Genomic DNA, 26,157 nt, shown 5'->3' on the forward strand with positions numbered 1-26,157 from the left:
TTTAAGTTACAAATAACACTACACTCGTACATTAATTTATCATTATTATGTACAAGATGGATAAAGAGTATCAAAACTTATATAATAATATCAATCTTAGAATAAGTGTTAGCCTTAGATAAACCTTGAAAATCTTAGTTTACATTTTTTAATAATAAAATAAAATTAAAACTGGTAATACTGATTGATGAAGTCATTACATGTGTATGTACAATTAATGTCTTTCCATTTGAAGATAACCGCTCGAGTCCGATATCCAATAAGAAAATTTATTTGATTAAACTCATTTTTTATAAAAAATAATTTATTGAATATCAAACTTTAGCATTATTTTCAGGTAGAAAGGCATTAATAACGACTCCATCTGTACAATTATATAATAATAACACTTTTACCTAAACTTGACTTCAAAGATTTCCCTTTTCTACAAGCATTACATTTCTTCATAACATAAAAGGAATAAAAACAACTGAATCAATGGTTCCGATATAATATAAACAAATAAAAAAAATATGCACAGATACAACATGTGACATAGTTTAAGATCACACAAATGAGTTCATAGAATGAAATGTAAGACTTGTCCATTAATGTCAAAAACAAAAATATATATATTGGCACAAATATATTTGGCATAATAATAATGTACTTTGGTAAAAAATATTTCCACATTATGGTGGAACTTAAAAATTGTAGGCAATATCTAGGATGCTTTCGCAAAAAAATTAAAATGATCCAGATTAAAATGATCCTGCGCGGTAATTAGTCAAATCTGAAATTTCATTGAATAAATTTTCAATGAGATTCAATGAAATTTCAGATTTGACTAATCACAGCGGAGGATCATTTTTGTTTTATCGCGAAAGCAGCCTAGCTTGCTAGCTATGCAGCAGCATAGTTGATAATGAGCCGTAGTGACACAAAATTAAAGATAATCTTAGGAAAGACAAGGAGATCAAAAACTAACAAAATAATAAAACTAATAATCACTTATCAGTTGTACTGTCCTAATTATAAGAGCTTGGTCCAAGGTATTGGGTATTTTCTATATCACAGTCCATAGTTGTTTTTTCCGCAGCATCAATTACCTTCAGACGAGCATCCAGAAGCTGTAAAAATTGAGTTCTCATAGCCATCTTCTCTTTGTGTCGAATTTCTTTCCTTTCTTCAGACTGTCTATGCAACTTCTCCTTTGCCTCCAACTTTTTAAGATGATGTTCCTCCTTGTCACTTTTAATTTTGCTATAGATAGCATCTGCGAGCTCCTCGGCCCTGCTCTTTTTTTTCTTGTCTGCAAGACAAAAACAGTATGTAATTAGTAGACTTCAGATTATATACAAATTGCATATAACCCGAAGTCTAGTAATTACATTATAACATACTTTGATAAGTATCTGCAATTAACAAATATTACCTCCTTGAGAAGTGCATGACGCTGTGTCTGATACTGATGATGAGACAAGAGTCTGAAGTATCGTTGCTCGGCCCACTGCTAGACGCAGTGCTCAACGGAGTCACCCAAGGGCGTTGCCCAAAAATCTTCTCCATGGTCTGAAATATGACAAAATAATATACTCCGTATATAAATATTTCCAAATTATATACATGTTTTGCAATAAAAACATTTTTTCTTCACCTCATAAAATTCCCAGTTAGGAATACGTCCGTTGCCACTTTGTTTAGATGCATCCTTAATTTTTTTATACCTCCTCTTCAGGCTGTCCATTTTTGAAGAAATCTGTCCCCAAGAAAATGTATATCCCTTTGATCTCATTATTTTGGCAATTTCTTCCCAGTAAAATCTGTGGGTCCTCTTCCCAGACTTAAAAAGACTTTCTTTCTCACTATATTCGTGCAACAGCAGTAAAGTTGCTGCTGAGTTCCACTTCGCTCCACCTAAGAGGACCAAAAACAAAATAAAATACTTTGAGAAAAGATATTAATACTATGAAAAGATCACAAACAACACAGATTTATACCATCTATACCTGATCAAAGATCTTCAAAAGTACGTACCTTCTTTGGTTGATTCATCATCTCCCCCGTTTCCTCCTCTTGTCTTTCTTCATCTTCGCTTATATTATCAGAGACCACTTGGGTCTGGAAAGTGTCATGTGTTCTTCTTAATGCAGCATTTGCTACACGTTTAGCAAACTTGGGATCTGTATAAAAATAAGATTCATATAGACACATATATACATTTAATATTTATGGGAAATCAAAATTCTTCCAGAGTAAAGCAAGAAACTTTGATAGATATGCTTAATTAAGAGTTAATTTTTTGGTAAATATATGAGATTTCGAAGGAAATATCACTATCATTTTCACTTACCATTTACTACTCTTGCAGCATCTTCAGCAGTTACAAATACTATTACATTTTCACCTTCTGAACTCTGAAGATGTAATTCTATCATACTTTCTGCCATGATAGAATATTAATATTTTTTATAATTACTGTAATACTAATAAAAATAATCAACTGCACTCCTATAGTTTACTTTCGTCTTTATTTCTTCATTAGTCTACATTTGCTTTCACGTTTACTTGTTCATCGATCGTTCGTCTTTACGTCATTTTCGCGCCAAATGCCTCTGTCGTCTGCTTTTACTGACGCTGCCTCACCTCTCGCGCTTCAGTATCGCCAGCAGATTTCTAACCTCGCAGTAGGCTAGTAATGACGTCATGAGTGACGTCATTGACGATGCTGACCAGTACTGGCAGCAGTTTTCGGAACGATTTCCAGTACTGGCAGTACTGTCAGTGAATTTCGAAACGCACCCGATGCAGTTGCAGCAGCAACAGCAGCAGCAGCAGCAGCAGCAACAGCAGCAAAATGTTCAGCAAGCTACTATGTCTATGGCCGCTCAACCAACTCACAGCCAACCGGGATCTCAACTTGCTACGTCGTGTATCAGCCAGTCTGTACCTACTCAAGTACCACAGACTGTTACAGCTTCGCAGCAAGCACCAGTTTCAGTATCAATAACGCATTCTCAAGCACAAGTAATCAAATTTCATATTATTATATTTATACAAAATTTTACAAACAAAAGGATAAAAAGCATTGCAATATAGAGTGTGATATAGAGTAATATTAGAATGAGATAAAAATATATAATTTATAGTTTATATTTTGGTAAACTGTAAATTGGAAGCTATTCTAAGCCATAAGGCAAGGATTACGCGAAATAAATAATAATATTAGTTCCATTGTAACTTTTTAGGGCAACGTATCTACTGGTACTGTACAAAGTCAACAACTCGTGCCACGCGAGCGCCAGAACATCTGGCAGGGTATCGTGGAATGGATCAAGAAGGCCAAAAATCCCACAGATGCCCAAAAGCAAACGAGACACGTTCCATGTCAGGTCTCGGCTAATGCGAAAAACGGAGATCCAGAATTGTAAATTACCGTTTCTCACTGTCGACGTAATCTTTTCGTGTTTTTTTTATTTTACACGACGTTTTGCTTTTCAGGAAAGCAGACACGTGGCCGCCAAAACTGATAATGCAACTGATGCCGAAACAACTGATAGAAAGTATTGGTGGTACCTATCTGAAGAATTCTAAATCCGTTGTATTTCACCCAACGCCGTGCGAAGCATTGGAATCTTTAACGAAAATGATGGCTGCTGGATTTGTAAGTGTATTTATTGTTTTGTTTGCAGAGATTGAATGCTGCGAATAATATAAATACCTGCGACATGTCTACAATGATACTTAAAATATAATATAATTCAGGCAGGTTGTGTTCACTTCACTTCTGCGGCATCAAGTCCAGCTTGTGAAATAAAAGTACTTATACTTTTATATACTACGGACAAGAAAACGTATCTAGGTTTTATCCCAAACGATCAAACAGCTTTTGTAGATCGCCTTCGCAAGGTTATACAACAGCAGAAAACATCTCAAAACGCGTCTGTAAGACAAGTAAGTAAATAAGTTATAGATCAATTGACACAAAGAGATCGGAGAGTAACTGTATGACTTTGTTAGGCTAATCCTGGACCGGGCAATACGATTCCCGCACCGATGCCTACCACAGGTACACAGGGGGGTATTCTTATGTCCCAAACGAATACTATGGCGATGGGAGGTGGCCAAATAACACAGAATGTTGTGTCCACCGCTCCTCCGCAAATTACCCACCCGGGAAAAAAAAGGTTATATATAATTATATATAATTATATATAAATACATATGATTATATATGTGATTATATATGAAATTTGGTGCTTTATATAAAATTGTATATGGGTCCATATATCATTATATATAGGCATATATAATTCCAAATATAACTAGGTATGAACAATAGATCATATATGCATTCATATATGCATTCATGTATACATATAAGATTCATATGGAAGTATATGTATATAACCCTATATGATTATATATGATTATATATAATTATACAGGCGATTGAAATATATTTAAGTATATATAAAAGGTTTATATACATTTTGACATATTATATATAAGTTCATATAATTTATATATAAATTATATATAAGAAGCATTTATCCATGTAAATTATATATAATAATGGCCAGGCAATTATTCGAAAATACGTAGAATAAATTCACAAATCACCATATACTAAACTTACTTTCTTTTTCTAATGTGAGGTGTCAGAAACGACATGACATTGTATAGGGGCCATTCTGGACGGGTTGAGGCCGCTGCTCCAGACCTCCCCTCCTGCTCAAGAATACGCTTCTCCTTCACAAACCTATCGCGAAGAGTATGCCACCTGGCCGTACAATCCATGACCGATGCTAAAATCATGACACAAAAGATATAGGAAACATATATAAACTGTTTCCAATCAAGAAAAATGCAACATAACTGCAACAACTTACCATTCACTGTTTCGGCCACACTCTTCCATGCAGAGTCTTTTAATCCGACATTCTTATATCCTGCATGTGCCTTATCATATATTTCAGGATGCGCCCGCACACACTCTACTAATAAAGTGTCGTTGATCGACATATTCAATATGAAATATTGCTCCGCTATTTCCGAATGCGCAACACAATGTCAAATGTCACACTTGAACTTGAATGCAATCGAGCGTCGATGCAATCAACTCTCGATTCTTGACGCTCGATTGCATTCAAGTTCAAGTGTGACATTTGACATTGTGTTGCGCATTCGGAAATAGCAGAGCAATATTTCATATTGAATATGTCGATCAACGACGCTTTATTAGTAGAGTGTGTGCGGGCGCATCCTGAAATATATGATAAGGCACATGCAGGATATAAGAATGTCGGATTAAAAGACTCTGCATGGAAGAGTGTGGCCGAAACAATGAATGGTAAGTTGTTGCAGTTATGTTGCATTTTCCTTGATTGGAAACAGTTTATATATGTTTCCTATATCTTTTGTGTCATGATTTTAGCATCGGTCATGGATTGTACGGCCAGGTGGCATACTCTTCGCGATAGGTTTGTGAAGGAGAAGCGTATTCTTGAGCAGGAGGAGAGGTCTGGAGCAGCGGCCTCAACCCGTCCAGAATGGCCCCTATACAATGTCATGTCGTTTCTGACACCTCACATTAGAAAAAGAAAGTAAGTTTAGTATATGGTGATTTGTGAATTTATTCTACGTATTTTCGAATAATTGCCCGGCCATTATTATATATAATTTACATGGATAAATGCTTCTTATATATAATTTATATATAAATTATATGAACTTATATATAATATGTCAAAATGTATATAAACCTTTTATATATACTTAAATATATTTCAATCGCCTGTATAATTATATATAATCATATATAATCATATATAATCATATAGGGTTATATACATATACTTCCACATATGAATCTTATATGTATACATGAATGCATATATGAATGCATATATGATCTATTGTTCATACCTAGTTATATTTGGAATTATATATGCTTATATATAATGATATATGGACCCATATACAATTTTATATAAAGCACCAAATTTCATATATAATCACATATATAATCATATGTATTTATATATAATTATATATAATTATATATAAATAATATTATATATAATATTTATATATAATTATATATAATTATATATAACCTTTTTTTTCCCGGGTGGGTAATTTTTTTATTTTCGATGCAGATCTGTGAATAATTTCCCACCAAAGGCGTCGATGTCCGCAGCCACATCTTTACCAACTTTGTCGCCAACAGATGAAGAGCTGTCGCTTCCGCCGTCATTGGCATCTTCAGGCAGCATAGCAACAATATTGAGCGAGCAGGCTGTGGATGATGATAGTGCTCCATATAGAGTGATTGCTACCTGCTCTCCTCCCTCGCCACCTTCACCTGAGTGTAGATCATCATCAGCTGCTGCAAGCTTGCCCTACTTAGGACCTACAGGTCGGTGCAAGAAGGCAAAGGTGGACGAAACGGCTGAAATGTTCAAAGAGACTCTCGTCAATCTGAACAAATCTATGGCTACACCTAGTACTGCTGCTCCACCACCTTTAATTGATATTAATGATCCAGACGTCTTGATCGGCAAAAGTGTTGAATCTTGCCTCAAGAGTCTAACAAATATGGGATTGAAACTGAAGTACAGGAGGAAATTTAGATCTATCATTCAAGATTGTGAAGAGGAGGCTGAAGATTTAAAAGTACCGGAAGTACCGAATTAATTACGTGTTTTAACATATTACTTTATTGTTCTATTTAAATATTGTGTATTGTTAGAGGTTTTACGAAATGAGTTTTATTTGAAAATAAAAACGTTTCCTTTGTGTTTCAATAAAAACACAATTTTATTATGTTTCGTATTTCTATTTATTTTATTTCAAATATCATGGTCGTAAGCGTAGATCTCATGACATTATCGTTCTATGTATGTCGAATTAATTAAGGTATCCGCGATATCGAAAGCGAATAATTGTGAGTCCATTCAGTAATCGTGATAGCGAACCCAATACCAACAAAACCAAAAAGAGAATTGAAAAATGGAATGGAGAATTTTTTGTTCCCTTGTACCTTTCTTCGGAATCTTTTCGAATTTCTCTCCAATTTGAGATATCCGGTTGATTAAAAAAAAAGTACAGTAAAAAAAAAAAGTATAAAGTACAGTAATATATACACTTGCGGCGAACGCAACTGAACAACTTTTGATCAATAAAAGCGAGAAACAACATATATGATGACGCAAAATAATAATAAATTACACTAGACAAATTATCGAAATCTACAGCTACTGAAGGGGGATAATTCCTTGCCGGATCCTCACAATATCGTCTTGATGGCGCATAGCCCCAGGCCCATTTACAAACTCTTTCAGTGTATCTCTCTGTTGTAAAATTCCAAGAGCAGCATTTCTTACTCCCATCCGTGGACCATCAATGATGGCTCCATTTTCCCCAGCGACAATGTCACGCCATTCTCCCTCTACCAGTTCGCCAGTTGGCAATTCCTGGTCCACAAAAGAAGGAGGGCAATATTGTAGGTTGAGTTTCCTGTCGCCTGTCTTACGGATGAAATTGTGGAGGCAAACAGCACATTCAATTATGCTTTCTACATTGTCTTCTGTAGCAATAATGGAGTGACGGAAAATCCTCCAACGAGCCGCTAAAATGCCAAAAGCATTTTCAATTACTCTCCTTGCTCTGCTCAACCTGAAGTTATACACAGACTTGTCATGGGGTATGTTGCGCTCGCCATAGGGTTTCATCAGGAAAGGTTTCAAAGGGAAAGCTGCATCTCCTACAAGGAAGTAGGGCATGTCAACATCAGTTCCTGGTAAGTGACTTGAATTCGGCAAGTTAAGGGATCCATCATTCAATCGCCGACCCATTTCAGACGATTGAAAAACTCCGCCATCACTTTGTGAGCCTTCTGCTCCTACATCCAGCATGATGAAATTGTAGTGTGCATCACAAACTGCCAATAGAACCATGCTAAATGTCTTCTTGTAATTAAAATAAACACTTTGGGAAGCTTGTGGGTCCTGTACTTGAACGTGCTTCCCATCGATGGCCCCCACACAATGAGGAAACTGCCATTCTTCCCAAAATCCGGCACTCACCTCACGCCACTCCGCTTCATTTGCTGGGGGGTTTACAAATACACTCTTTAATACACTTACAAGTGCTCGAGTTGTTTCGGCCAGGATCTGAGAGACTGTGCTCTGGCCACATCGATATGAAAAGCTCAGAGAATACTGACTGTCTCCTGCTGCCAAGAATCTGCAAATTTACAAATTGAATCGTCTCCTGAGAAATTGATAAGATAAGCGAACATTGATGATCTTACCTCAATGTCATAGCAAGCCTCTGAGTGGGTGAAAGAGCAGTGTACATTTCTCGCTTCTTTATCAGTGGACCAACCAAGCTCAGGAGATACTCGAATCTAAGAAAGCAAACATATAATTTGTAAAAATAAACTCTCTGCCAGAAAAATATTTATCTTTTGCGCTTCTTTATCAGTAGACCAAGCAAGATCAAGAGGTACCAGAATGTAGGAAAGCAGACATTAACTTGTAAAAATGATTATATTTTGTACTAGGCAATCATTAAATCTTACCTTTCGACATTCATCCTTGTGTAAATAAAAAAAAAGAGTGGATCACGGAAACGGAGTTCTTCAAGTAAATTATGTCCATCACCAAACTGGGTTCTTCTCCGAAAAATCTCTGAATCTCGCAGTTTTCGCACAGGTAGAAAGTGTTTGTGCTCCGTACTGTGTTATTCGGAACGCATTCGTTTCTATGATTGGCGCTCCTGCTCCTCGTTCCGCGAGCCGCGGAAATAATCGACTACGCGAGTACGCGCCGTGCGCCGTACGTGCTCAATAATGGGTGCGTTCAGCCGATACTCCGCTAGCCTAGCAATCGTGAGCAGTCGCTCGTTTCCTCTCCTTTTAATCCATTGGGTCAAAGGAGAGGAAACGAGCAAAAACGAGCGACTGCTCACGATTGCTAGGCTAGCGGAGTATCGGCTGAACGCATGCACCCAATGTAAAAGTGTATCAATTAAGTGTTTGTCGGAATTAATAAATGTGTCGCGCTCGCTCGAGGCGGAAACGTCGAGGCGAAAGTAATTGTGAGATCACAATTGTGAGTGACTTTTAATTCGTTGTGTGATATTCACGGGCGATAATCGCTCGTCCCGTAATAATATGTTAGATTCGAACGTAATTCATTTATCTCGTGTCGTACTTTGAACGCTGTGCCGAAATTATCATGTGATTTATCTCCGATCCTCTCCGTAGAGAAAAAAAGGGCTGAGTGATATTATCGATTTATCAAGTGATTCGAATGTGTTATTTAGAACGGCGTGGATAAATTGCCCGTTTGTGAATGCTTCATAATTTCGTATATATATTCGCGTCGCTTAAGTTAGCGGCCAGCAGTCACGATCCGATTCTTCGTTGTGCAAATTAATAATGCAGTTTTACTTTTGCGAGATTTACGAATTTGACACGTACTATACGCGTGCAATATTTAATTTTAATAACACGTATCATTGATTGCTTGACTCGCGTAGTATCGCGTCAAGTTGCCGACATATATCTTCGAACATTATTTCGTCGCTTTAACGTAACGCGGTGATGAACGCGGAATAAATTGGTACGATATATTACACCAGTAAAGTACTTCCTTCCCATGGGTACGACCTTGGCGAGATGGGAAGGCTCAGTACCCCAAGGATGTTACCTAAGCAAAATTCTTGTTCTGCTTGGGTAAAAATTCAAAGACGGGGAAGCTAAACGTACCCTCGTCCGCCGATTTAATTGAATAAACAGCCGCAGCCGGTTCGTCGCGTTTGTTTCGGAAGTGCCGTTCAAGTAATCGGACTAAAGAACTTTTTCAAAGTCCATTTGCTTATTTCCGTAAAGCGCATATGCGCGCATTTATCTATAGCATACGTAACGTTTACTATAGAAAATGCGCGCATATATGCGCTTTATGAAACTCAGGGTTGAAGAATATTACGATACCTATATACGGAATATTCTTCTCATGGACTTTTTAAACGGGAGTACAGTATCGCGCGAAAATAGTCCGCGCGATTTTAGTTTATTATCTGCGAGTGCTTTTCGCGAGTGTCTTGTGCGGTGAGAAGAGGAGGAGGATGAGGAGGAGGATACCTGACACCCTGATAGGAGGAGGAGGTCTGAGAGAGACATCGGGCCCCGACGCGCGGCGGAGCAACCTTGAGGTGAGTATCATCTCTTATTTGCATAATAATAATTGATGATGATCTTCCTTTATCTCAAATTGTTGAAAAATTTAACACATAACATATTTATTAGTTCATATTCCCTAATTTCCTTAAAAAACAATGTGATACAAATATATAGACATGAAAAAAGTTAAAAAAGAAATTAGTATTCTTTTATATAAAGATTTTATATATACTATTTTACATCGAGGATACAAAATAGAAGATTAAAACAAGAATTTATAAAATTAAGATTTATTTATTAGTCCTTATAAATAAATGTTAATATTAATATTTATATTAATTAATATTTATAATATATTAATTTATATTAATTTATATTAAATATTTATATATATAATCATGAATATTGTCACTTTAGATTGTTTTAATGACAGAGAAATGTTGACAAAATATATTTGTTCTACAGAAGATATCCGCGTTCTCAGAAACTCTAATTACAATACAATGATAATATGACAATAATACACATAAGTCGAAAAAACAGTTATATGAAATGTAAGTACTACAATATTTACGTTTCATATAACTGTTCAAGAGAGAATATCTTACCATTCGACCTCAAACGAAATGGTCTCTAGAAGAGTCACGTAACTTGTGCCAAGTGTATACACGGTAGCAGTAAGATAAACTGGATATCTATACGCGAGCTGCTTATAATTAATTAATAGTTTATAATTATTTGGTAAGTTTTAGAGTTTATAGAGTGAATATTACATTTCAATTTGAATACCATATTCCAATTTTCACTTTCAAACTAATGTAAATAATTTTATAAAAAAATATAGGTTACAAGCTCTTTGGTATATATTGTAAATTTTTAATATAGGTAATAAAAACTTGTAATTATTTTTTATAATTTTTTTGGCATTATAGTAAGATAACTTATTTTTGTTCTTAATATAGCAGAATGCTTATAATTTCTATTATTTATTAACATTCACGTTAGTTCATGTCAATATATACAATAATTTCTTAAGGATTGCAACTCTTGCCATAATAAAATTGAACCTTCTTGTGTCTGTTATCTGTTCACATCAAGAATTTCTTGATGAAAAACATCTCAGAATGTTACATATTTTTCTTGAGATATTCGACTTTACAATCAGATTACAGAACCATATCATACTTTATCAGATATAATATTTTTAATATCAAAGCATGATAATAAAAGTATTACATAGTGTATGTAAATTTTATTTTAGTTAACACGATTTTGTGATATCTATCATTTTTAGGAAAAATTTTGAACAATAATATAATAAATGGCGAAACTTCCGAAAACGTCTTTTTTATCTAAAAGGAACCTATTCACAAAAGTTTCACCTAAATCGGAGCACGGACGTTTTCGGAAGAACAGCCTAATAAATATATTTTTTATGTTAATATTTTTTAAAATTATTATATTATTATATTGAATGCTTTTAAAGTATTTTGAATCGAAGAATTTTTGAATTAAATTATCGCCTACGCTATTGCATTGGCGACCATCATCGGTCTATATCGTCTTTTATCTGCTGTGGCAAGCTATCACACTGGCACGCACCAAGTCCGTCAACGGTATAAGTATAGGGCGGCAGCTTCAATTATCTCATTAGTCATACGTTACACGTCAGAAGAAGCAACGCTATGTTGCGATACGAATTTCTGCTTCTTCTTCTGTCGCTGGTATTCGCGCAGTTTCTCGCTCCCGGCGATGCAGCGCGAATACCACGAACCACACCAGACGCAGCACCTACTAAGTGCCATGAGGTACGTAAATTAATTGCTAACTGGAGTTATTAGGAATGCGATGCAAATCGTAAGGACGTTCTCCGGCTCCAGTCGTGCTCAACTTGTATTCGTGCTTAAAAAGATGTTTATATACAAAATATTACATATAATGGCCGCATTCAGGAAACACAACTGTTGAGTGAGCGGTCAGTGATTCTTTAATATGATTGGTTCTTATCTTTGTTTCTTCTCCGGATCTAAGTGTAAGAACCAATTATAATGAGAGGGGCAGCTCAACAGGGGTGTGAGTCGCCAAGTAACTGACGCCTCTCCTATTCTGTCACTCTGAACCGAGCGAAAAACTCATCAAATCGCGTACTTTACACAAGTATTTCTCGAAAACGAGTACCGCAAGGGTATTGAGCATATTATTTCTATTTTTATGGAGCATCATATATTAGTTTTTCAAAAACATTTAGAGAAAACTTTTTTCACAATTTATTATAATGTCTGTTTTACAATAGGAATAGGAATCCCATGTTAAAAGTTGAAACTTTGGAGCTCAGTATCTCGATTTTTAATACCGCAAAAGGTACTGAAATTTATACCACGCATAAAGCACACCTAAATTAACATATATTTACAGTTTCAAGAAAATCTAGAGAAAATATAATAGATTTTCCGGAGAACGTCCTTACAGATTGGTGTCAATTTTTCGTTCACAAATATCTGCTTCCGCGCAATAACCAAAATTGCGTTTTTAATGTAAATTCATTTAATTCATATAATACGTATTTTAAAACCCAATAACTAATTACAAAATAAGTAGAATAAATGTGGTACATGCTTTATTAATTTTAGGCATGCCATGCCGTGGATCCGAATAAACTTAACATTCATATGGTCCCGCATACTCATGACGATGTCGGTTGGTTGAAAACCGTGGATCAGTATTACTTTGGAAGTAAGTCAACAGTAAAACTAATCATGTGAGAGAATAAATAATAAAACTAATAATTCAAATGTGAATGACAGAAAAAATAATCTTTATTTATGCTTTCGAGAGAGGGTACGTGATAAAATTTATGTGAGAACTCTGGGACAAATAAATAAGTATAGTTATAATTGTATTTATTTTTCCCAGAGAAAAATGTATTTTGCACACAATCATCATATTTTCATTAATATTTATAACCGCATGCATTATTTTCTGTTACATTTATTATTTTCTTATATATATATGTAGGTCTAGAGGTATGTTCCGGGACTGTTTACGTTTTTTGAAATGTACAGTCCTGGAATATAACGCATATATATGTAATCAGATTCAAAAAATTGTCCCGAAACGTGCCGTAGGACATGAATTTTTTCCAGGACAGTCCTGGAAACTGCCAAATGTCCTGGAATATACCGATGTAAAAAAATAAAAGTCCCGGAACATACTTCCGGACCTACATATATATATATATATATATATATATATATATATATATAACATATAACCTATATATATATATAACATCTATATATATAACATCTATATAACATCATATATAACATCTATATATATAACATATAACATATATATATATAACATCTATAATATAAAAGCTTAAAAGCTCCTTAAATGCTTCTTACAGACTTTATACAATTATATTATTATTACATAATTGTGACATTCTTCTGCTGAGAATGAAGATTATCTTTCTCTATTTTCATTATTATATGATATTTTATTACTATAGATTCACATTTCTATATTTCATTATCTTATAAATTTGTAATAAAAATTTTTTATTCATTGAGGTCGTTCTACAATCCAAAAGGCCGGTGTGCAGTACATTCTTGACAGTGTCATTAAAGCACTGTTAGCTGACCCAACTAGAAGGTGATTATCTCAAGTACAACGTCTCTGACATAAGCATGCGATAAAGATTCGCACGAATACATTCAAAGCACATTATCATAGATAAGTAGATATATAACATACAGATAATATTACTTTATGATAAGTGTAACGTTAATACTTTGTAAGTACCTTATCAATTCTACTGTTAAAAAGAATTTCAACCAATAAATCAGGGTTGGCATGTTTTAAACAATTTGTTTAAAACTGTCTGTTTAAAACTGACACTGTTTTAAGTGGACACTGTTTTAAACATTTTTGTTTTAAACAGTTTTAAACTACTGTTTAAAACTGTTTAAAACACTGCAATTAAAAACATGTGATTATTTAGAAAAAATTGCAAAAAAAACAAAAACTAAACCTTTATTTAGTTTTTTATCTATATTATTTGTGTAGCATATAAATATAAAGATATATATCAATCAATTAATTTTTATTTCACCCCCCTTCTGGGGTTGAAAAGGCGTTTTTTTCAGTAAAAACGTTCCCAAAAACCTTTACAAATTCTGCTATACAAATAAAATCATATACATTATACATTCAATCATTAATCGTATACATTTTATATCTATAATATAATTTTTCTTATTTCTTTTTTCCCCGACCTGGTCATTGAGCGACCTCACATCTCATTTCCCTTCCCTTCGTCTTCCATCCGGCACCCTTCTGGTCATCTCTTTCAGCTTCCTTTAATTCCGCACCCCTCTGACTTTCTCCTTTCTGTCGTTGCTCTTCCCTTTTCTTTCCGGCTCTCTCCCTCCTCTTGTTTGATGCCTTCCTTCTTTCTTATTCTACGTTCACTCTGCAAATAACTGCATTAAAGATTATTCTTACATTCTTACAATCTTACTTCCTTCTCCCCTTCCTCTCTCTTAATGCTTCTCTCTTTATCTCCTTTTATCTCTCTTTTCCATCCTAAATTTCTCCTATTCTTTTTTCTTCCTATCTGCTTCGTCCTCGTCCGTATCCATAAGGAGATTCTCCTCCATCCTTTTCGCTCTTTCTTCCTCCATGATCCTCTTTGGCCTCCCGCTTTCCTCTTCTTTCCTCTCTTTTCTCCTTTCTTTCTCCTCTCTTTCTCTTACCCTCGTTTCCACCGACTTGTCCTCGTCCATTTTCACCCTCAATCCGCTCTCTTCTTTTCTCTTTGAATCCAATACCTTCCGCTTATCCTCCTCAACAAAAATCATCTGTATTATTCTCTAATCTTTCTGACTAACTTGCCGCTGTATTAGCCTGTCTTCTTCTTCTCTCCAGCTCTGCCATCCATTTATCTCTCTCTCCTTTACTATTCAGTATCCTTATGATCTTCTCGCCAATTCCTTCTGGCTTATTCTCCTCCTCCTTTCCTCTTGTGCACCGCTCTAACACACGCTCCCATGTCTCTGGTTCTGCACCACATATTCTACAGCTTCTTTTCTCTATTGGTTCCCAATATCTTCCACCTCTTATCTCATTACCTAGCCTAAATCTCGCTATCCTGATCATGGACTTCTCTTTCTCTTTTTTCTCTAGGTATTCTGGCCTTCTGATTTCTGCTATCTCCCTGTACCACCTGTTATATCTAGACTCTCTTACTCTTTCATCTCTCTCTTGACTCTGAATGTCTTTGTCTCTTCTTGTTATCTCCTCTATACTGCCTCAGCCATTTCCTCTTTTCCTTTCTATCTCCTCAGTTGCGTATCCTCTTTTTTCATAAAAGCTCCTTCTCTCTTCTTCCCAATTTGCCTTTTCCTTCCTGACATTCCCTTTTATTTCTTTCCAGCATTGTCTTGCAATCTCATTTCCCTCTCCCCTTTCCAGTTTTTCCTCGTATTTCATTGCCCTTTTACCAGCACTTACTCTGAGTAAGAGAGTAAGATTCTGTCCCTCTTGGTTTCCTCCCTTATCATGTATCCGGGTGTGCTCCAGTCTAGGCCCAATGTCCACCTTATATACCTTTCGTGCATTCTTTCTATTTTCTCTCTCTCTTTCCATCCTCACACTTCTGCTCCATATAAAGCTATGCTTGCTACCAGTGAATCGACTGAATCGTATAACTTAATTCTTCTTATCCAGTCTCCTCCAAATAACTTTTTTCCTATTCCCCAAATCTGTTTCATTGCTATGGTAGCTTTCCTTACTCTTTTATATGCGCCTCCTGTCCTCCGTTCTTTTGGAATGTGTAGCCTAGATATCAGAATTCCTTTACCTCCTCTATTTTTTTCTCCCATCCATTTCCATTCCATTTTCTTCATTTTACCTACTTCCTTCCTAAATCTCATTACCTTTGTTTTCCCTACATTCACTCTCAGCTTTTTTCTGTCGAAATATTTCTCCAGTCTTTTCATCGTCCTCTTCATCTCCTCTTCGTCCTCTGCTATAGCTATTATATCGTTTGCGTATGCTAACGTCCAAAATTTTATTCTCCCTACTACTACGCCTTCATCTTGCCCCCTTCTCATTGTTTCCTCTAAATCTGCCAGCAGTAGTATGAAGAGCATAGCGCTCAGCGGGCATCCCTGTCTGACTCCTTTGACCATGCAAAAGCATGATCCCTTTTCTCCTTTCACTCTTACCACGCTTCTTGTCTCTTCGTACAGATCTTCTATCCTAGTTCTCAGCTGTTCACTAATCCCTTCTCTTTTCAGTGCCTCCCAAATTTTTTCTCTGTTCACGGAGTCGAATGCTGCTTTCAGATCAATAAATATTTTATTTTAAATCTTCTTGCATAGATCAAAGCTATCGTGTTTTTTTTGCTTGTTTAAAACATGTTTTTTTGTTTAAAACATGTTTTTTTTATACCTTAGTTTAAAACACAAATAAAACATAAAACATTGTTTTAAACAAAAAAAAACAATGTTTTTTGTTTAAAATAAAAAAAACATGTTTTTTGCCAACCCTGCAATAAATTTTACATTACTCAAACATATGTTATATATAGCATAAATTTTATATTATTCAATTACTTCCGCAGATTTATTTGGGTGGAGACCGCTTTCCTCTGGAAGTGGTGGTTACGACAAAATGACTTGGTACGTGCTGATGTCAGAACCCTAATCGCCGAAGGGCGATTGGAAATTATCGGAGGAGCATGGAGCATGAACGACGAAGCTTGTACTCACTATCATTCATTAGTGGATCAATTCACATGGGGATTCAGGTACAACATATATGTGTTTGATATGGTAAACACATCAGAGTGAGAAAAACCTCAAAACTGAGTACAACCAAATAATTTATAAAACTCTTCTCACTCGTCTACATGTATCTGATGATTTCGCGTATGTATAAAACACGAGATGTAATTTAAATACTTTTCTATAAATATTCTCGAAGTAAAAAATATATTTATTTTTACGAATGTTGGCTTAATTAAATCTATATCACATGTGAATATAATACAGCATTTTGTCTTCTAGACACATTTCGTATAAGTTCTTATCTAAAATCATAATTTATATGTTACTGATCTTTGATCTGTAGGCGACTCGACGACACGTTCGGAAGCTGTGCCAGACCGCGCATTGGATGGCAAATAGACCCATTCGGCCATTCCAGAGAACAGGCTTCTTTATTCTCGCAAATGGGATTCGATGGAATGCTATTTGGTCGTCTTGATTATCAAGATAAGAATAAGAGATTACAAGACAAAGAGATGGAATTTATTTGGAAGAGCAGTCCAAATTTAGGTAAAAAAGTATCTTTGATAAAGGCGAGGACTAATAACACTAATTTACAGCATTTTTGCTCATGATCAAAAACTGTTTCCTATTATGTTGTTTTTATTACTCTGAATATGAATTAACAACCAAAAAATTCCTACACATCTAAATATGCCTCTATCGTAATTCAAAGTTTTGCAATAAATAATAAGTGCCAAAATTTTAAGAAAAGAAGTAACAGCATAAAAGTTAAAGAATAAATATTTGCAATAACTGTATTTATAATTTAAAAGAGATATCACAAATGTGCTGGGTCTATTTTTCTTAGAAGAAACTAGCAATAATCATTCATTATGTTTTCATCTCACTATCCTTGATAACGAGCCTCCGTAACAGTTATAAGCCTTCGTTGCTTTCTTTACATATTCACATAATCATATAGTCATATAATTCATTTGTATTGTCAATATAGCTAAGATGTTTTAAATACTAAATTTTAAATATTAAATTAAAATATTAAATTAAAATTCTTGTATTTTAATTTATTCTTTAATATGACACTTATTTTATACTTTTTTGAAAAAAATTGAGTAAGATGTAATGGATATTTTTTTCCTTCAAATGTATGTTGTGTAAACCTATTTTTTTTTAAATTTATGATTTTTATTGATTGAACAAAAACAAAATAAAAATTTGTAAACTAATGTAACTAGTAATTATTACTATAATTACAGAAGAAAGAAAGATACAATGTGCACATTACATATAACACATGTATATCTAACACTGAATACATTTATAACAATTTTTCTAAGAATTTTTCTAAGAATTAAGTTTTCTTCTGTAAAATCGTTGAGTTATCAATATTTCTTAAATAATTAACGCAAATTCATAATATTGCTAATAATTAGTAATATGACAATAGAATATTATTTATATATTGCACGAGGAATATACTTTAATAAAAATTTTATTTGAATCTTACAAAGTTCTCAGCAAAAATTTAAAAGTCTTAATAAATAATGACTTTTTTTTTACGTTTTTGCTAAGGAAAGAAATCAATTCTAAATTTTGCATATATTTAGAAACTGGATTTTCTTATAGATAAAAGAGATATATATTGCACAATGGATAAAATTATACATATTTAATATTATTTTTAGGCAAGCGAGCGAACTTGTTCACAGTCGCGATGTTCAACAATTACAGTCCACCACCAGGATTTTGCTTCGACGTTTTATGCGCTGACGAACCAATGGTCGATGATCCCGATAGCCCCGACTACAACATCGACAGTAGGGTATGTAATGTAATAACATCGCGGAATGTGGTAGTTATTGACACAGAGGACCCTAACGATAAACTAACGAGGTCGTCTCAAGCGTAAATTAACGAATAGAGCTTATCCGACGCTTTCTGCCAATTAATTTATTTCTAATTATTATTAACGAGATAATAAAATTATTAACAGAAAAAAGTAATACAATCACCAAAAGTAATATAAATATTTAATAGAAAATCTCTATCATCTGGAAATTTTAATTTTAATAACTTAAACGATAGAAAGGCTGAGAAAGATTATATTTATCTAAGTACTATCTATATATTTAATATAAAGGGGATACTTATTTCTTAGTCTGAGAGAAATAATATCGATTGTAAAAATTTTGACAACTATAAATTTTCAAATTTATCTGGAAGATTTAACTATATATAAAAGTTTAATTAAAAATCAAAATTTTTGTTTTAGTGAGATTTTCTTATTAGCAAAAAATAACATGCGTAAAAGATAACATAACTTATTAAAGCATAATAATAAATTCTGAAAACTCGTAATTATTAACTAACGGTCAAATTGCTCAAATAGTTTAGGACATATTCGTTTTGTGCTAGAATCATAATCTACGCGATGTGTTTCTGTGCCAGATCGATGATTTTCTGAGATACGCGGTTACGCAACGTAGTTATTTCCGCACAAATCATGTCATAATGACAATGGGAGGAGATTTCACTTATCAGCACGCGGAAATGTACTTCACGAATCTGGACAAGCTGATAAGGTATTAAACACCAAAAATTTAAATTTTATAATTCACGCTTTTCGAAATATGTCCGACGCTTACGAGCTTGCAAAAAAAGCAATATTGTTGCTTCGCAAAGGACGACATCGCTAGTAGACAAAAAGAACTGAAGGGCAGAAATGGTTTTTACAACATCGCGAGCGATGAAATGCCGTCTTCGTGACACGGTAAGTAAAAATTATGCGCGATTGGCAGGTGGACCTGTTCGTGAGATATGCGAAGATTCAAGCACTTACCTACAAAACTAATCACATTATTATCACCATGGGAGAGGATTTTCATTATCAACAGGCTGAAATGGTGTTCGGTAACTTAGACAAGCTAATTAAGTAAGTCTAACTTTAACAAATATTTCTGACAAATTCGACTTTTGAGATTATTTGACTCATTCACTGATCTTAAATTTTATTAAGTTTGGAGTAAATATCCATATAATTAAATATAGAATAAATTTAGATTTATAATATTCTATTTATAATATAAGGCAAATAAGAGAAAATTAATATTTTTTTTATATTAAAATGTCTTATTTTTTACTTAAAATTCAATAAATAGAAAAATAAAATAAAAAATAAAAAGAGAACAAAATATAGTATGACATAAAGTGATTGTGTAAAAAGTTAAATTAGCATTCTTTCTTTAAAGCATAATAAAATGTATTAAATAAAAAATGCAAAAAATTAAAAATAATGTGACATTATACGATGTCGACATCTACGACGATTTTGTCATTTTCTTAATTTTTAACATAAAATAACGATTTACAAGCTAGCAGTTATCGACAATAATAATTAAAGAAAGAAATAATTATAAATAATACTGAAATGCATAAAACTGGTAGAGAACGCAAAAGTTTTTCTAGACTTAAAAAATCAATTGTGTAACAGGTAAGATACGAAAAATCTTTTCGTCCACTTTTTTCATAAAGCTTCAATATTTAATTTTAACTTCTTAATTAACAAATATTATGAGATGTTTTTTCAACAATTTAACATAAACACACATACATGTTGATATAATTAATATTAAAAAAAATAGAATTAACACATAAAGCAGTATATATAATTATAAAAGTTTTCTTTTATTAATTTTTAAATTTTAATTAAGTTTGTTTTGATGGTATCATATAAATCCCATAATATTAATAATAACTAAAATTTAGCAAAACTTATGAGAATCAAAAATAGAATAAGGTATTGCACTTAATACATTTTTATATCATAATCTTAATCGTAATTATATTTATTATAATATATCTTTAATAATTCATAAAATAATTTGGTTTTGTGAGTTCTAATTATTATTGAGCCTTAATAGAATAATTATTCCAAAAGTATCTTAAAATATATCTTACATAATTTGGCATTAAAACTTCTTTTATATTTTTTTTAGATATACAAATGAACGCAATGGTTCTACAGTAAATGTAATTTATTCGACACCCTCGTGCTACTTGAAGGCCCTGAACGATTTAAATCTTCAATGGCCTACTAAGAGCGATGACTTCTTCCCGTATTCGAGCGATCCTCACGCTTTCTGGACCGGCTATTTCTCGTCAAGACCAACCTCGAAATACTTTGAGCGCGAAGGAAATAACTTGTTGCAAGTAAGATAGTCAAAGATAACTTAATTTGTACTCAAACTGTAATCTATTTAACTACGAGTCATATTTTCAAGGCATAACTATTTGTTTTTAGGCAAGCAAACAACTCGTTATTTTGACAAACTTAAAGAATTATGACGAATCCTTGGAACACTTCCGGGAAGCAATGGGAGTGATGCAGCATCACGATGCTATTACCGGCACTGAGAAACAAAAAGTCGCGGAAGATTATTCTCGTATATTATATGAGAGTATGGATAAAGCCGGAGAAATAATCTCCAAAGCTATAGGGTAAGTATTCTCTATCAAAACTTACTTTAATTTTAATTTTAATTTTTAATGTCAAAATATAAGATAAAAATATAAAATAATTATATAATAGTTAAATTATAAATAGTTTTTTTTGCTGATGTTCGTAAAACAGGAAATGGGCAGGAACGGCAAATAGTACGTCGGAGACCTTTAAAATCTTTACATGTTTGGAATTAAATATTAGCTCGTGTGCGTTTTCTGAGAAAAATGACGTATTTGCGGTTGTAGTATACAACCCTCTAAGCAGGCCTGTTTCCACCTATGTTCGCGTCCCCGTTCAAGGAAATTTTTATGTTGTTCACTCAGTGATTGACGGTATGTACATTTCTTTAAAATATATTGTCTAAAATAATATACAATACAAGTGTATAGATTTAAAAATCACAGGCATTTTTATATATCATAATTCGTATATATATATATATATATATATATATATATATATATATATATATATATCATAATTACGAAATGTGATAATATTTTTTTACATAAAATAGATATATTAAGTAATATTGTTTCTACATATCAATTAAAATTATTATATTGTGTTTAAAAAATATATAGAATATATATATTAATTAAAAATATAAATATGTAAAATACACGTATTTTTACTAGTTTATAATAATTTTACAAAAATGTTTACAATATATGTATCTACTTTTGGGGAGTTAAAGGAGTGTACCCAACCGCGCAAATAGTACCGATTCCCGAAGCAGTACAGAAAATCCCAGGAAGAAAGAGCAGCGCGACAAATGAAGTCGTTTTTCGCGCTTCAAATATCCCTCCTCTCGGTATTCGGGTTTATATTGTCACCAAAAAAACGCAAGAAAATGTAGTTGACCAACCTCAATCAGACAAATTTATAAGTAATGAGGTAAATAGATCTATATAAAAATGTGCAATATAAATCATTGGAAGTTAAAATTTAATGTAGACTGTTAAAATATCATCTTTTCTCACTGTAAGTTAAAGAAACTAATTAATTAATTGTTATGTAATAACATATTTAAAATATATTCTAAGAATACATTAATTTCCTATTAATGAAATTATCATTGATACATGGATAAAATATTTTATAACACACAATCACAATTCAAACTTCACAGATAATTTTCTTATTTATAGACAATCTATATATACATAGTTCTATATATAGACAGTCAGTCTCACAATTTTTCTTAATAACGTTACAAAATTAGTTTTAGAAAACTAAAGTAAGTATTAATCGAATAATCTCGAAAATAATAATTGAATGTTTTGTAATTTTTAGCTGTATAATATATCCGTCAATACCAACGGTAACTTAGCAATACGTTGGAATAACCAGGACATGAGCGTCGTACAATCTTTCCAATACTACACAGGAGCAGAGGGTAATAACAAGATCTCCGCTAATAGATCATCTGGCGCTTATATCTTCAGACCTAAAGAAACATCGGCCAGAAATTTTGCGTACATCGGATCATATAAAATATACAAAGGTATATAGAATTTATTAAGCCAGCTTTATTCTAAATGACAGATCATAAATGCATACTAAATATCACTTCTTTATAGGTCCTGTTGTAGAAGAACTCCATCAGACAATAAACGATTGGGTTAGTCAAGTGGTTCGAATTTATCCAGAAGAAGAATATATCGAACTCGATTGGCTCGTTGGACCGATACCTGTCAAGTACTGTCAGCTTCTATTGTCGCAATACTTAATCAGTGCAATAAGAATCTCTGAGATTTCTAAAATTTAACGTAAAATTCTTTTTTTTCTAATTTCATAAAATTTTACATATATTTTAATAATATATTAATAATATTATTATTTTTTTATATACACATAATACCTGATATTAAATTTTTATTATAAATTTATGTTTTATATATACTTATAATATTTCTATATAAACTTTTCGGAAAATTATAAATTATATTTATAAAGTCTGAATAAATAAGAAAAAATTGATTAAATAATGATTATAAACTGCTTTATTTTAGGGATAAAATTGGTAGAGAGATAGTCACAAGATACTCAAGCAATCTACAAACAGACAAAACGTTTTACACGGATAGCAATGGAAGAGAGATGTTAAAGCGTGTGAGAAATTATCGACCAACGTGGGACGTCGAATTGTATGAACCGATATCTGGAAATTATTATCCAGTGACCAGTAAAATTGCGCTCAAAGATGAAAAGAACCAATTGAAACTAAATGTCCTCGTCGATCGTGCTCAGGGTGGAAGCAGTTTAGAAGACGGTGACGTTGAATTGATGGTAGAAATACAAATTTGATTAATAAATCTTTACAATTATTTTTACTAAGCATGCTATCTCTGATAAAATTTAAGTGATAAAAAAATATATGATTTTTTTAACATAATAAGATAGTCAAGACAAAACTGATGTAAATCTATAATTTATATATAAAATCTATATATAAAATTTAAAATTCAAATAGCTAGCTATATCTAAAGTAAACTGCACAAATTTTAAATTCTATAAAGTGAATTTAACATCTGTATTCGGACTGTTCATTCTTAAATCGTAATTTTGTACTTACAAAGTTAATTTTATAAATTAAAAAATTTTAATGCAAATTTATTGTAAAAGAAGACAGTATCAGTTATGAATTTACTTTGTGCTATGTATTTTACTGTAATTTAATGAACATTTTCAGATATGTTGGAGTCAAATAACAATATGTATATAATAAATAAAATTGTTTCTAGCTTCATCGAAGGCTTCTAAAGGACGACGCGTTTGGTGTAGGTGAGGCATTGAATGAAACTGCCTTCGGTGAAGGTTTGGTAGCAAGAGGCAGGCATCATCTCTTTGGAGGTAAAGTGAAGGGCGTGGATGAATTTGTATTAAAGGAGAAGGAATTGGCGCTTAAGTTGGCTCTGCATCCCTGGATCTTAGGCACCCCCGTTAACTCCTCGAATAATCTCGAAGATGTACATGGTGTACTCCAAAATTTCGTATGTATAACACTTAATCTCTATTTGGCCATGGAAAATACAACATTATTTGCAATTAGTGTGTGAAAAGCACATTTTTACGTATTATTTAGAGTTTTTTTTACTACGTTTGTACTTTAAACTCGACTTTAAATAATCAATAAAATTTTTTATATTCATTATAGTTATATATTCATTATAAGTTATTTTTTAAGTAAATATGATTTTGACCTGGTTTTTATTAATTAACATTTTTATGTTGCAGCCTTCTGGACTTAAAAAAGCATTGCCGCTAAACGTGCATATTCTTACCTTAGAGCCGTGGAGAGATGACACAGTTCTATTGAGACTGGAGCATCTCTTTGAAGTCGGTGAGGCGCAGAAGTTGTCTCAATCAGTTGAGTTTAACATTCAGGTGAGTTTTTAAACTTATAAGTAAGTTTTTAATTATTTTCTTACAATTAGAGCCAATACAGGTATGTTACACAAATTTGATGATTGTTAATTTGAAGTTGTCTATGTAATAAAAATATTTGAGACTTACAATTCTCTTATCTCACTTCAATAGGACCTATTCTCGACGTTCACGATTGAATCGATCGAAGAGACTACGTTAGGCGCTAATCAGCTATTAAGCGAAAATAAACGTATGAAATGGGAGCCAGAGACGAATGACATTGTCCAGAATGAGGAAGAAAGCAGACAAACTGTGGAAATTAATGACAATGTAATCAGAGTCCTCTTGAAACCGATGGAAATACGGACCTTTATTCTCAAAGTGAAGCAAAGAACTCTTTAATCTTTTAGCGAAGACATTTAATTTTTACAACAATAACTTCTTATAAAAAATTCATTACCTCATTATTTTCTATGTCCTACTGTAATTACTATAATAAAATGTAACTTCTCATAATGCAAAGTTATATAATATAAAACTATATTATTTTGTGTTTGTCTTACCACAAAAAGATTGATTGAATTGACTGTAATTGCTGAAATGTATGTTGAAAAGAATAAGAACATTTAATATGACGTTTAATCAATTTGATGGATTTTGTAATCCTCAAATTCCACAAAAAATTTTAATGTACAAAATAATTTAATGTATAAAACAAATAGGAAATGTGATCGTTCTACATTATAACGTGTTTTGCATTGACACGAGATCACGAAATCTCTTTTGGAGCTATCTCTTACATAAAATATAAGACATATGATAAAATAATTACAACATCTTACAAAAGTAAGTGGCTTATTTTATCGTTAATTTATATTTTTGTTTTGTATTATAACCTATCGTAAAACATGCATTGTTTTGAAATTAAAACATATACATTAAAGCATGTATATATTCTCGAAAAATTAACATACAGAAAAAGCTACTTATAAAATGATACATTAATAACTATTAAATAATATATTAATAACTATCAAAAAAGATTAGTCTTTATTCTGAATTAAAAACTGTTTTTTAATACAATTATTTTCAAATTAAACATTCGTAATTTTTGTCGTGTCAGTATAAAGCAATAGCTCCAAAAGAGATTTAAATGTAGACTAAAAAATAAAATATAACATTAAAATAATTTAAAAAATCTTGTTCTAAAGAAATTATTTGTAATCATAAAAAAAATATACAAAAAAATGGCTTCTAAATGGGGAAAAAAAAACAACTTGATTTCAAACTTTAATTATGTTGATAGTGAATCAATT

At 32.6% G+C, this 26,157-nt stretch overlaps 4 protein-coding genes across 10 annotated transcripts; 2 read left to right on the forward strand and 2 right to left on the reverse strand.

Moving 5' to 3' along the window:
* Nucleotides 1-7: 7 nt before the first annotated feature.
* Nucleotides 8-2,661, reverse strand: LOC139810776 (uncharacterized). Its single transcript, XM_071774641.1, has 5 exons — nucleotides 2,333-2,661; nucleotides 2,017-2,162; nucleotides 1,637-1,924; nucleotides 1,415-1,551; nucleotides 8-1,291 (listed from the first exon to the last, which is right to left on the reverse strand). Exons 1-5 carry the CDS (start codon nucleotides 2,427-2,429, stop codon nucleotides 1,243-1,245), a joined length of 717 nt encoding a protein of 238 aa, XP_071630742.1. The 5' UTR covers nucleotides 2,430-2,661; the 3' UTR covers nucleotides 8-1,242.
* Nucleotides 2,657-6,807, forward strand: LOC139810770 (uncharacterized). 2 transcript variants are annotated; one of them, XM_071774628.1, is made up of 6 exons: nucleotides 2,657-3,006; nucleotides 3,228-3,406; nucleotides 3,481-3,643; nucleotides 3,745-3,933; nucleotides 4,000-4,048; nucleotides 6,212-6,807. In XM_071774628.1, exons 1-6 carry the CDS (start codon nucleotides 2,686-2,688, stop codon nucleotides 6,676-6,678), a joined length of 1,368 nt encoding a protein of 455 aa, XP_071630729.1. In that variant the 5' UTR covers nucleotides 2,657-2,685; the 3' UTR covers nucleotides 6,679-6,807. The 2 variants fall into 2 exon arrangements, with proteins under 2 accessions (XP_071630729.1, XP_071630728.1); XM_071774627.1 differs by having other exon boundaries at nucleotides 2,659-3,006; nucleotides 4,000-4,166; nucleotides 6,141-6,807.
* A 41-nt stretch (nucleotides 6,808-6,848) lies between these two features.
* Nucleotides 6,849-8,762, reverse strand: LOC139810774 (uncharacterized). The gene is made up of 3 exons (XM_071774639.1): nucleotides 8,567-8,762; nucleotides 8,297-8,392; nucleotides 6,849-8,229 (listed from the first exon to the last, which is right to left on the reverse strand). The coding sequence occupies exons 1-3, from the start codon at nucleotides 8,578-8,580 to the stop codon at nucleotides 7,239-7,241; spliced, it is 1,101 nt and encodes a 366-aa protein (XP_071630740.1). The 5' UTR covers nucleotides 8,581-8,762; the 3' UTR covers nucleotides 6,849-7,238.
* A 138-nt stretch (nucleotides 8,763-8,900) lies between these two features.
* Nucleotides 8,901-25,382, forward strand: LOC139810765 (lysosomal alpha-mannosidase-like). 6 transcript variants are annotated; one of them, XM_071774612.1, is made up of 19 exons: nucleotides 8,901-9,098; nucleotides 9,313-9,333; nucleotides 10,030-10,203; nucleotides 12,802-12,904; nucleotides 13,747-13,828; nucleotides 16,803-16,988; nucleotides 17,312-17,517; nucleotides 18,654-18,790; nucleotides 19,767-19,900; nucleotides 20,964-21,177; nucleotides 21,269-21,465; nucleotides 21,599-21,801; nucleotides 22,167-22,366; nucleotides 22,766-22,976; nucleotides 23,053-23,170; nucleotides 23,485-23,761; nucleotides 24,217-24,465; nucleotides 24,710-24,859; nucleotides 25,013-25,382. In XM_071774612.1, the coding sequence occupies exons 1-19, from the start codon at nucleotides 9,039-9,041 to the stop codon at nucleotides 25,241-25,243; spliced, it is 3,153 nt and encodes a 1,050-aa protein (XP_071630713.1). In that variant the 5' UTR covers nucleotides 8,901-9,038; the 3' UTR covers nucleotides 25,244-25,382. The 6 variants fall into 6 exon arrangements, with proteins under 6 accessions (XP_071630713.1, XP_071630712.1, XP_071630714.1 ...); XM_071774611.1 differs by lacking the exon at nucleotides 19,767-19,900 and adding an exon at nucleotides 19,417-19,550 and having other exon boundaries at nucleotides 8,904-9,098; XM_071774614.1 differs by lacking the exons at nucleotides 9,313-9,333; nucleotides 19,767-19,900 and adding exons at nucleotides 11,755-11,979; nucleotides 19,417-19,550 and having other exon boundaries at nucleotides 8,964-9,098; nucleotides 9,962-10,203.
* The last annotated feature ends 775 nt before the right edge of the window (nucleotides 25,383-26,157 follow it).

Source organism: Temnothorax longispinosus, chromosome 3 (assembly GCF_030848805.1).
Source record: "Temnothorax longispinosus isolate EJ_2023e chromosome 3, Tlon_JGU_v1, whole genome shotgun sequence".
Classification (NCBI taxonomy): Eukaryota; Metazoa; Arthropoda; class Insecta; order Hymenoptera; family Formicidae; genus Temnothorax; species Temnothorax longispinosus.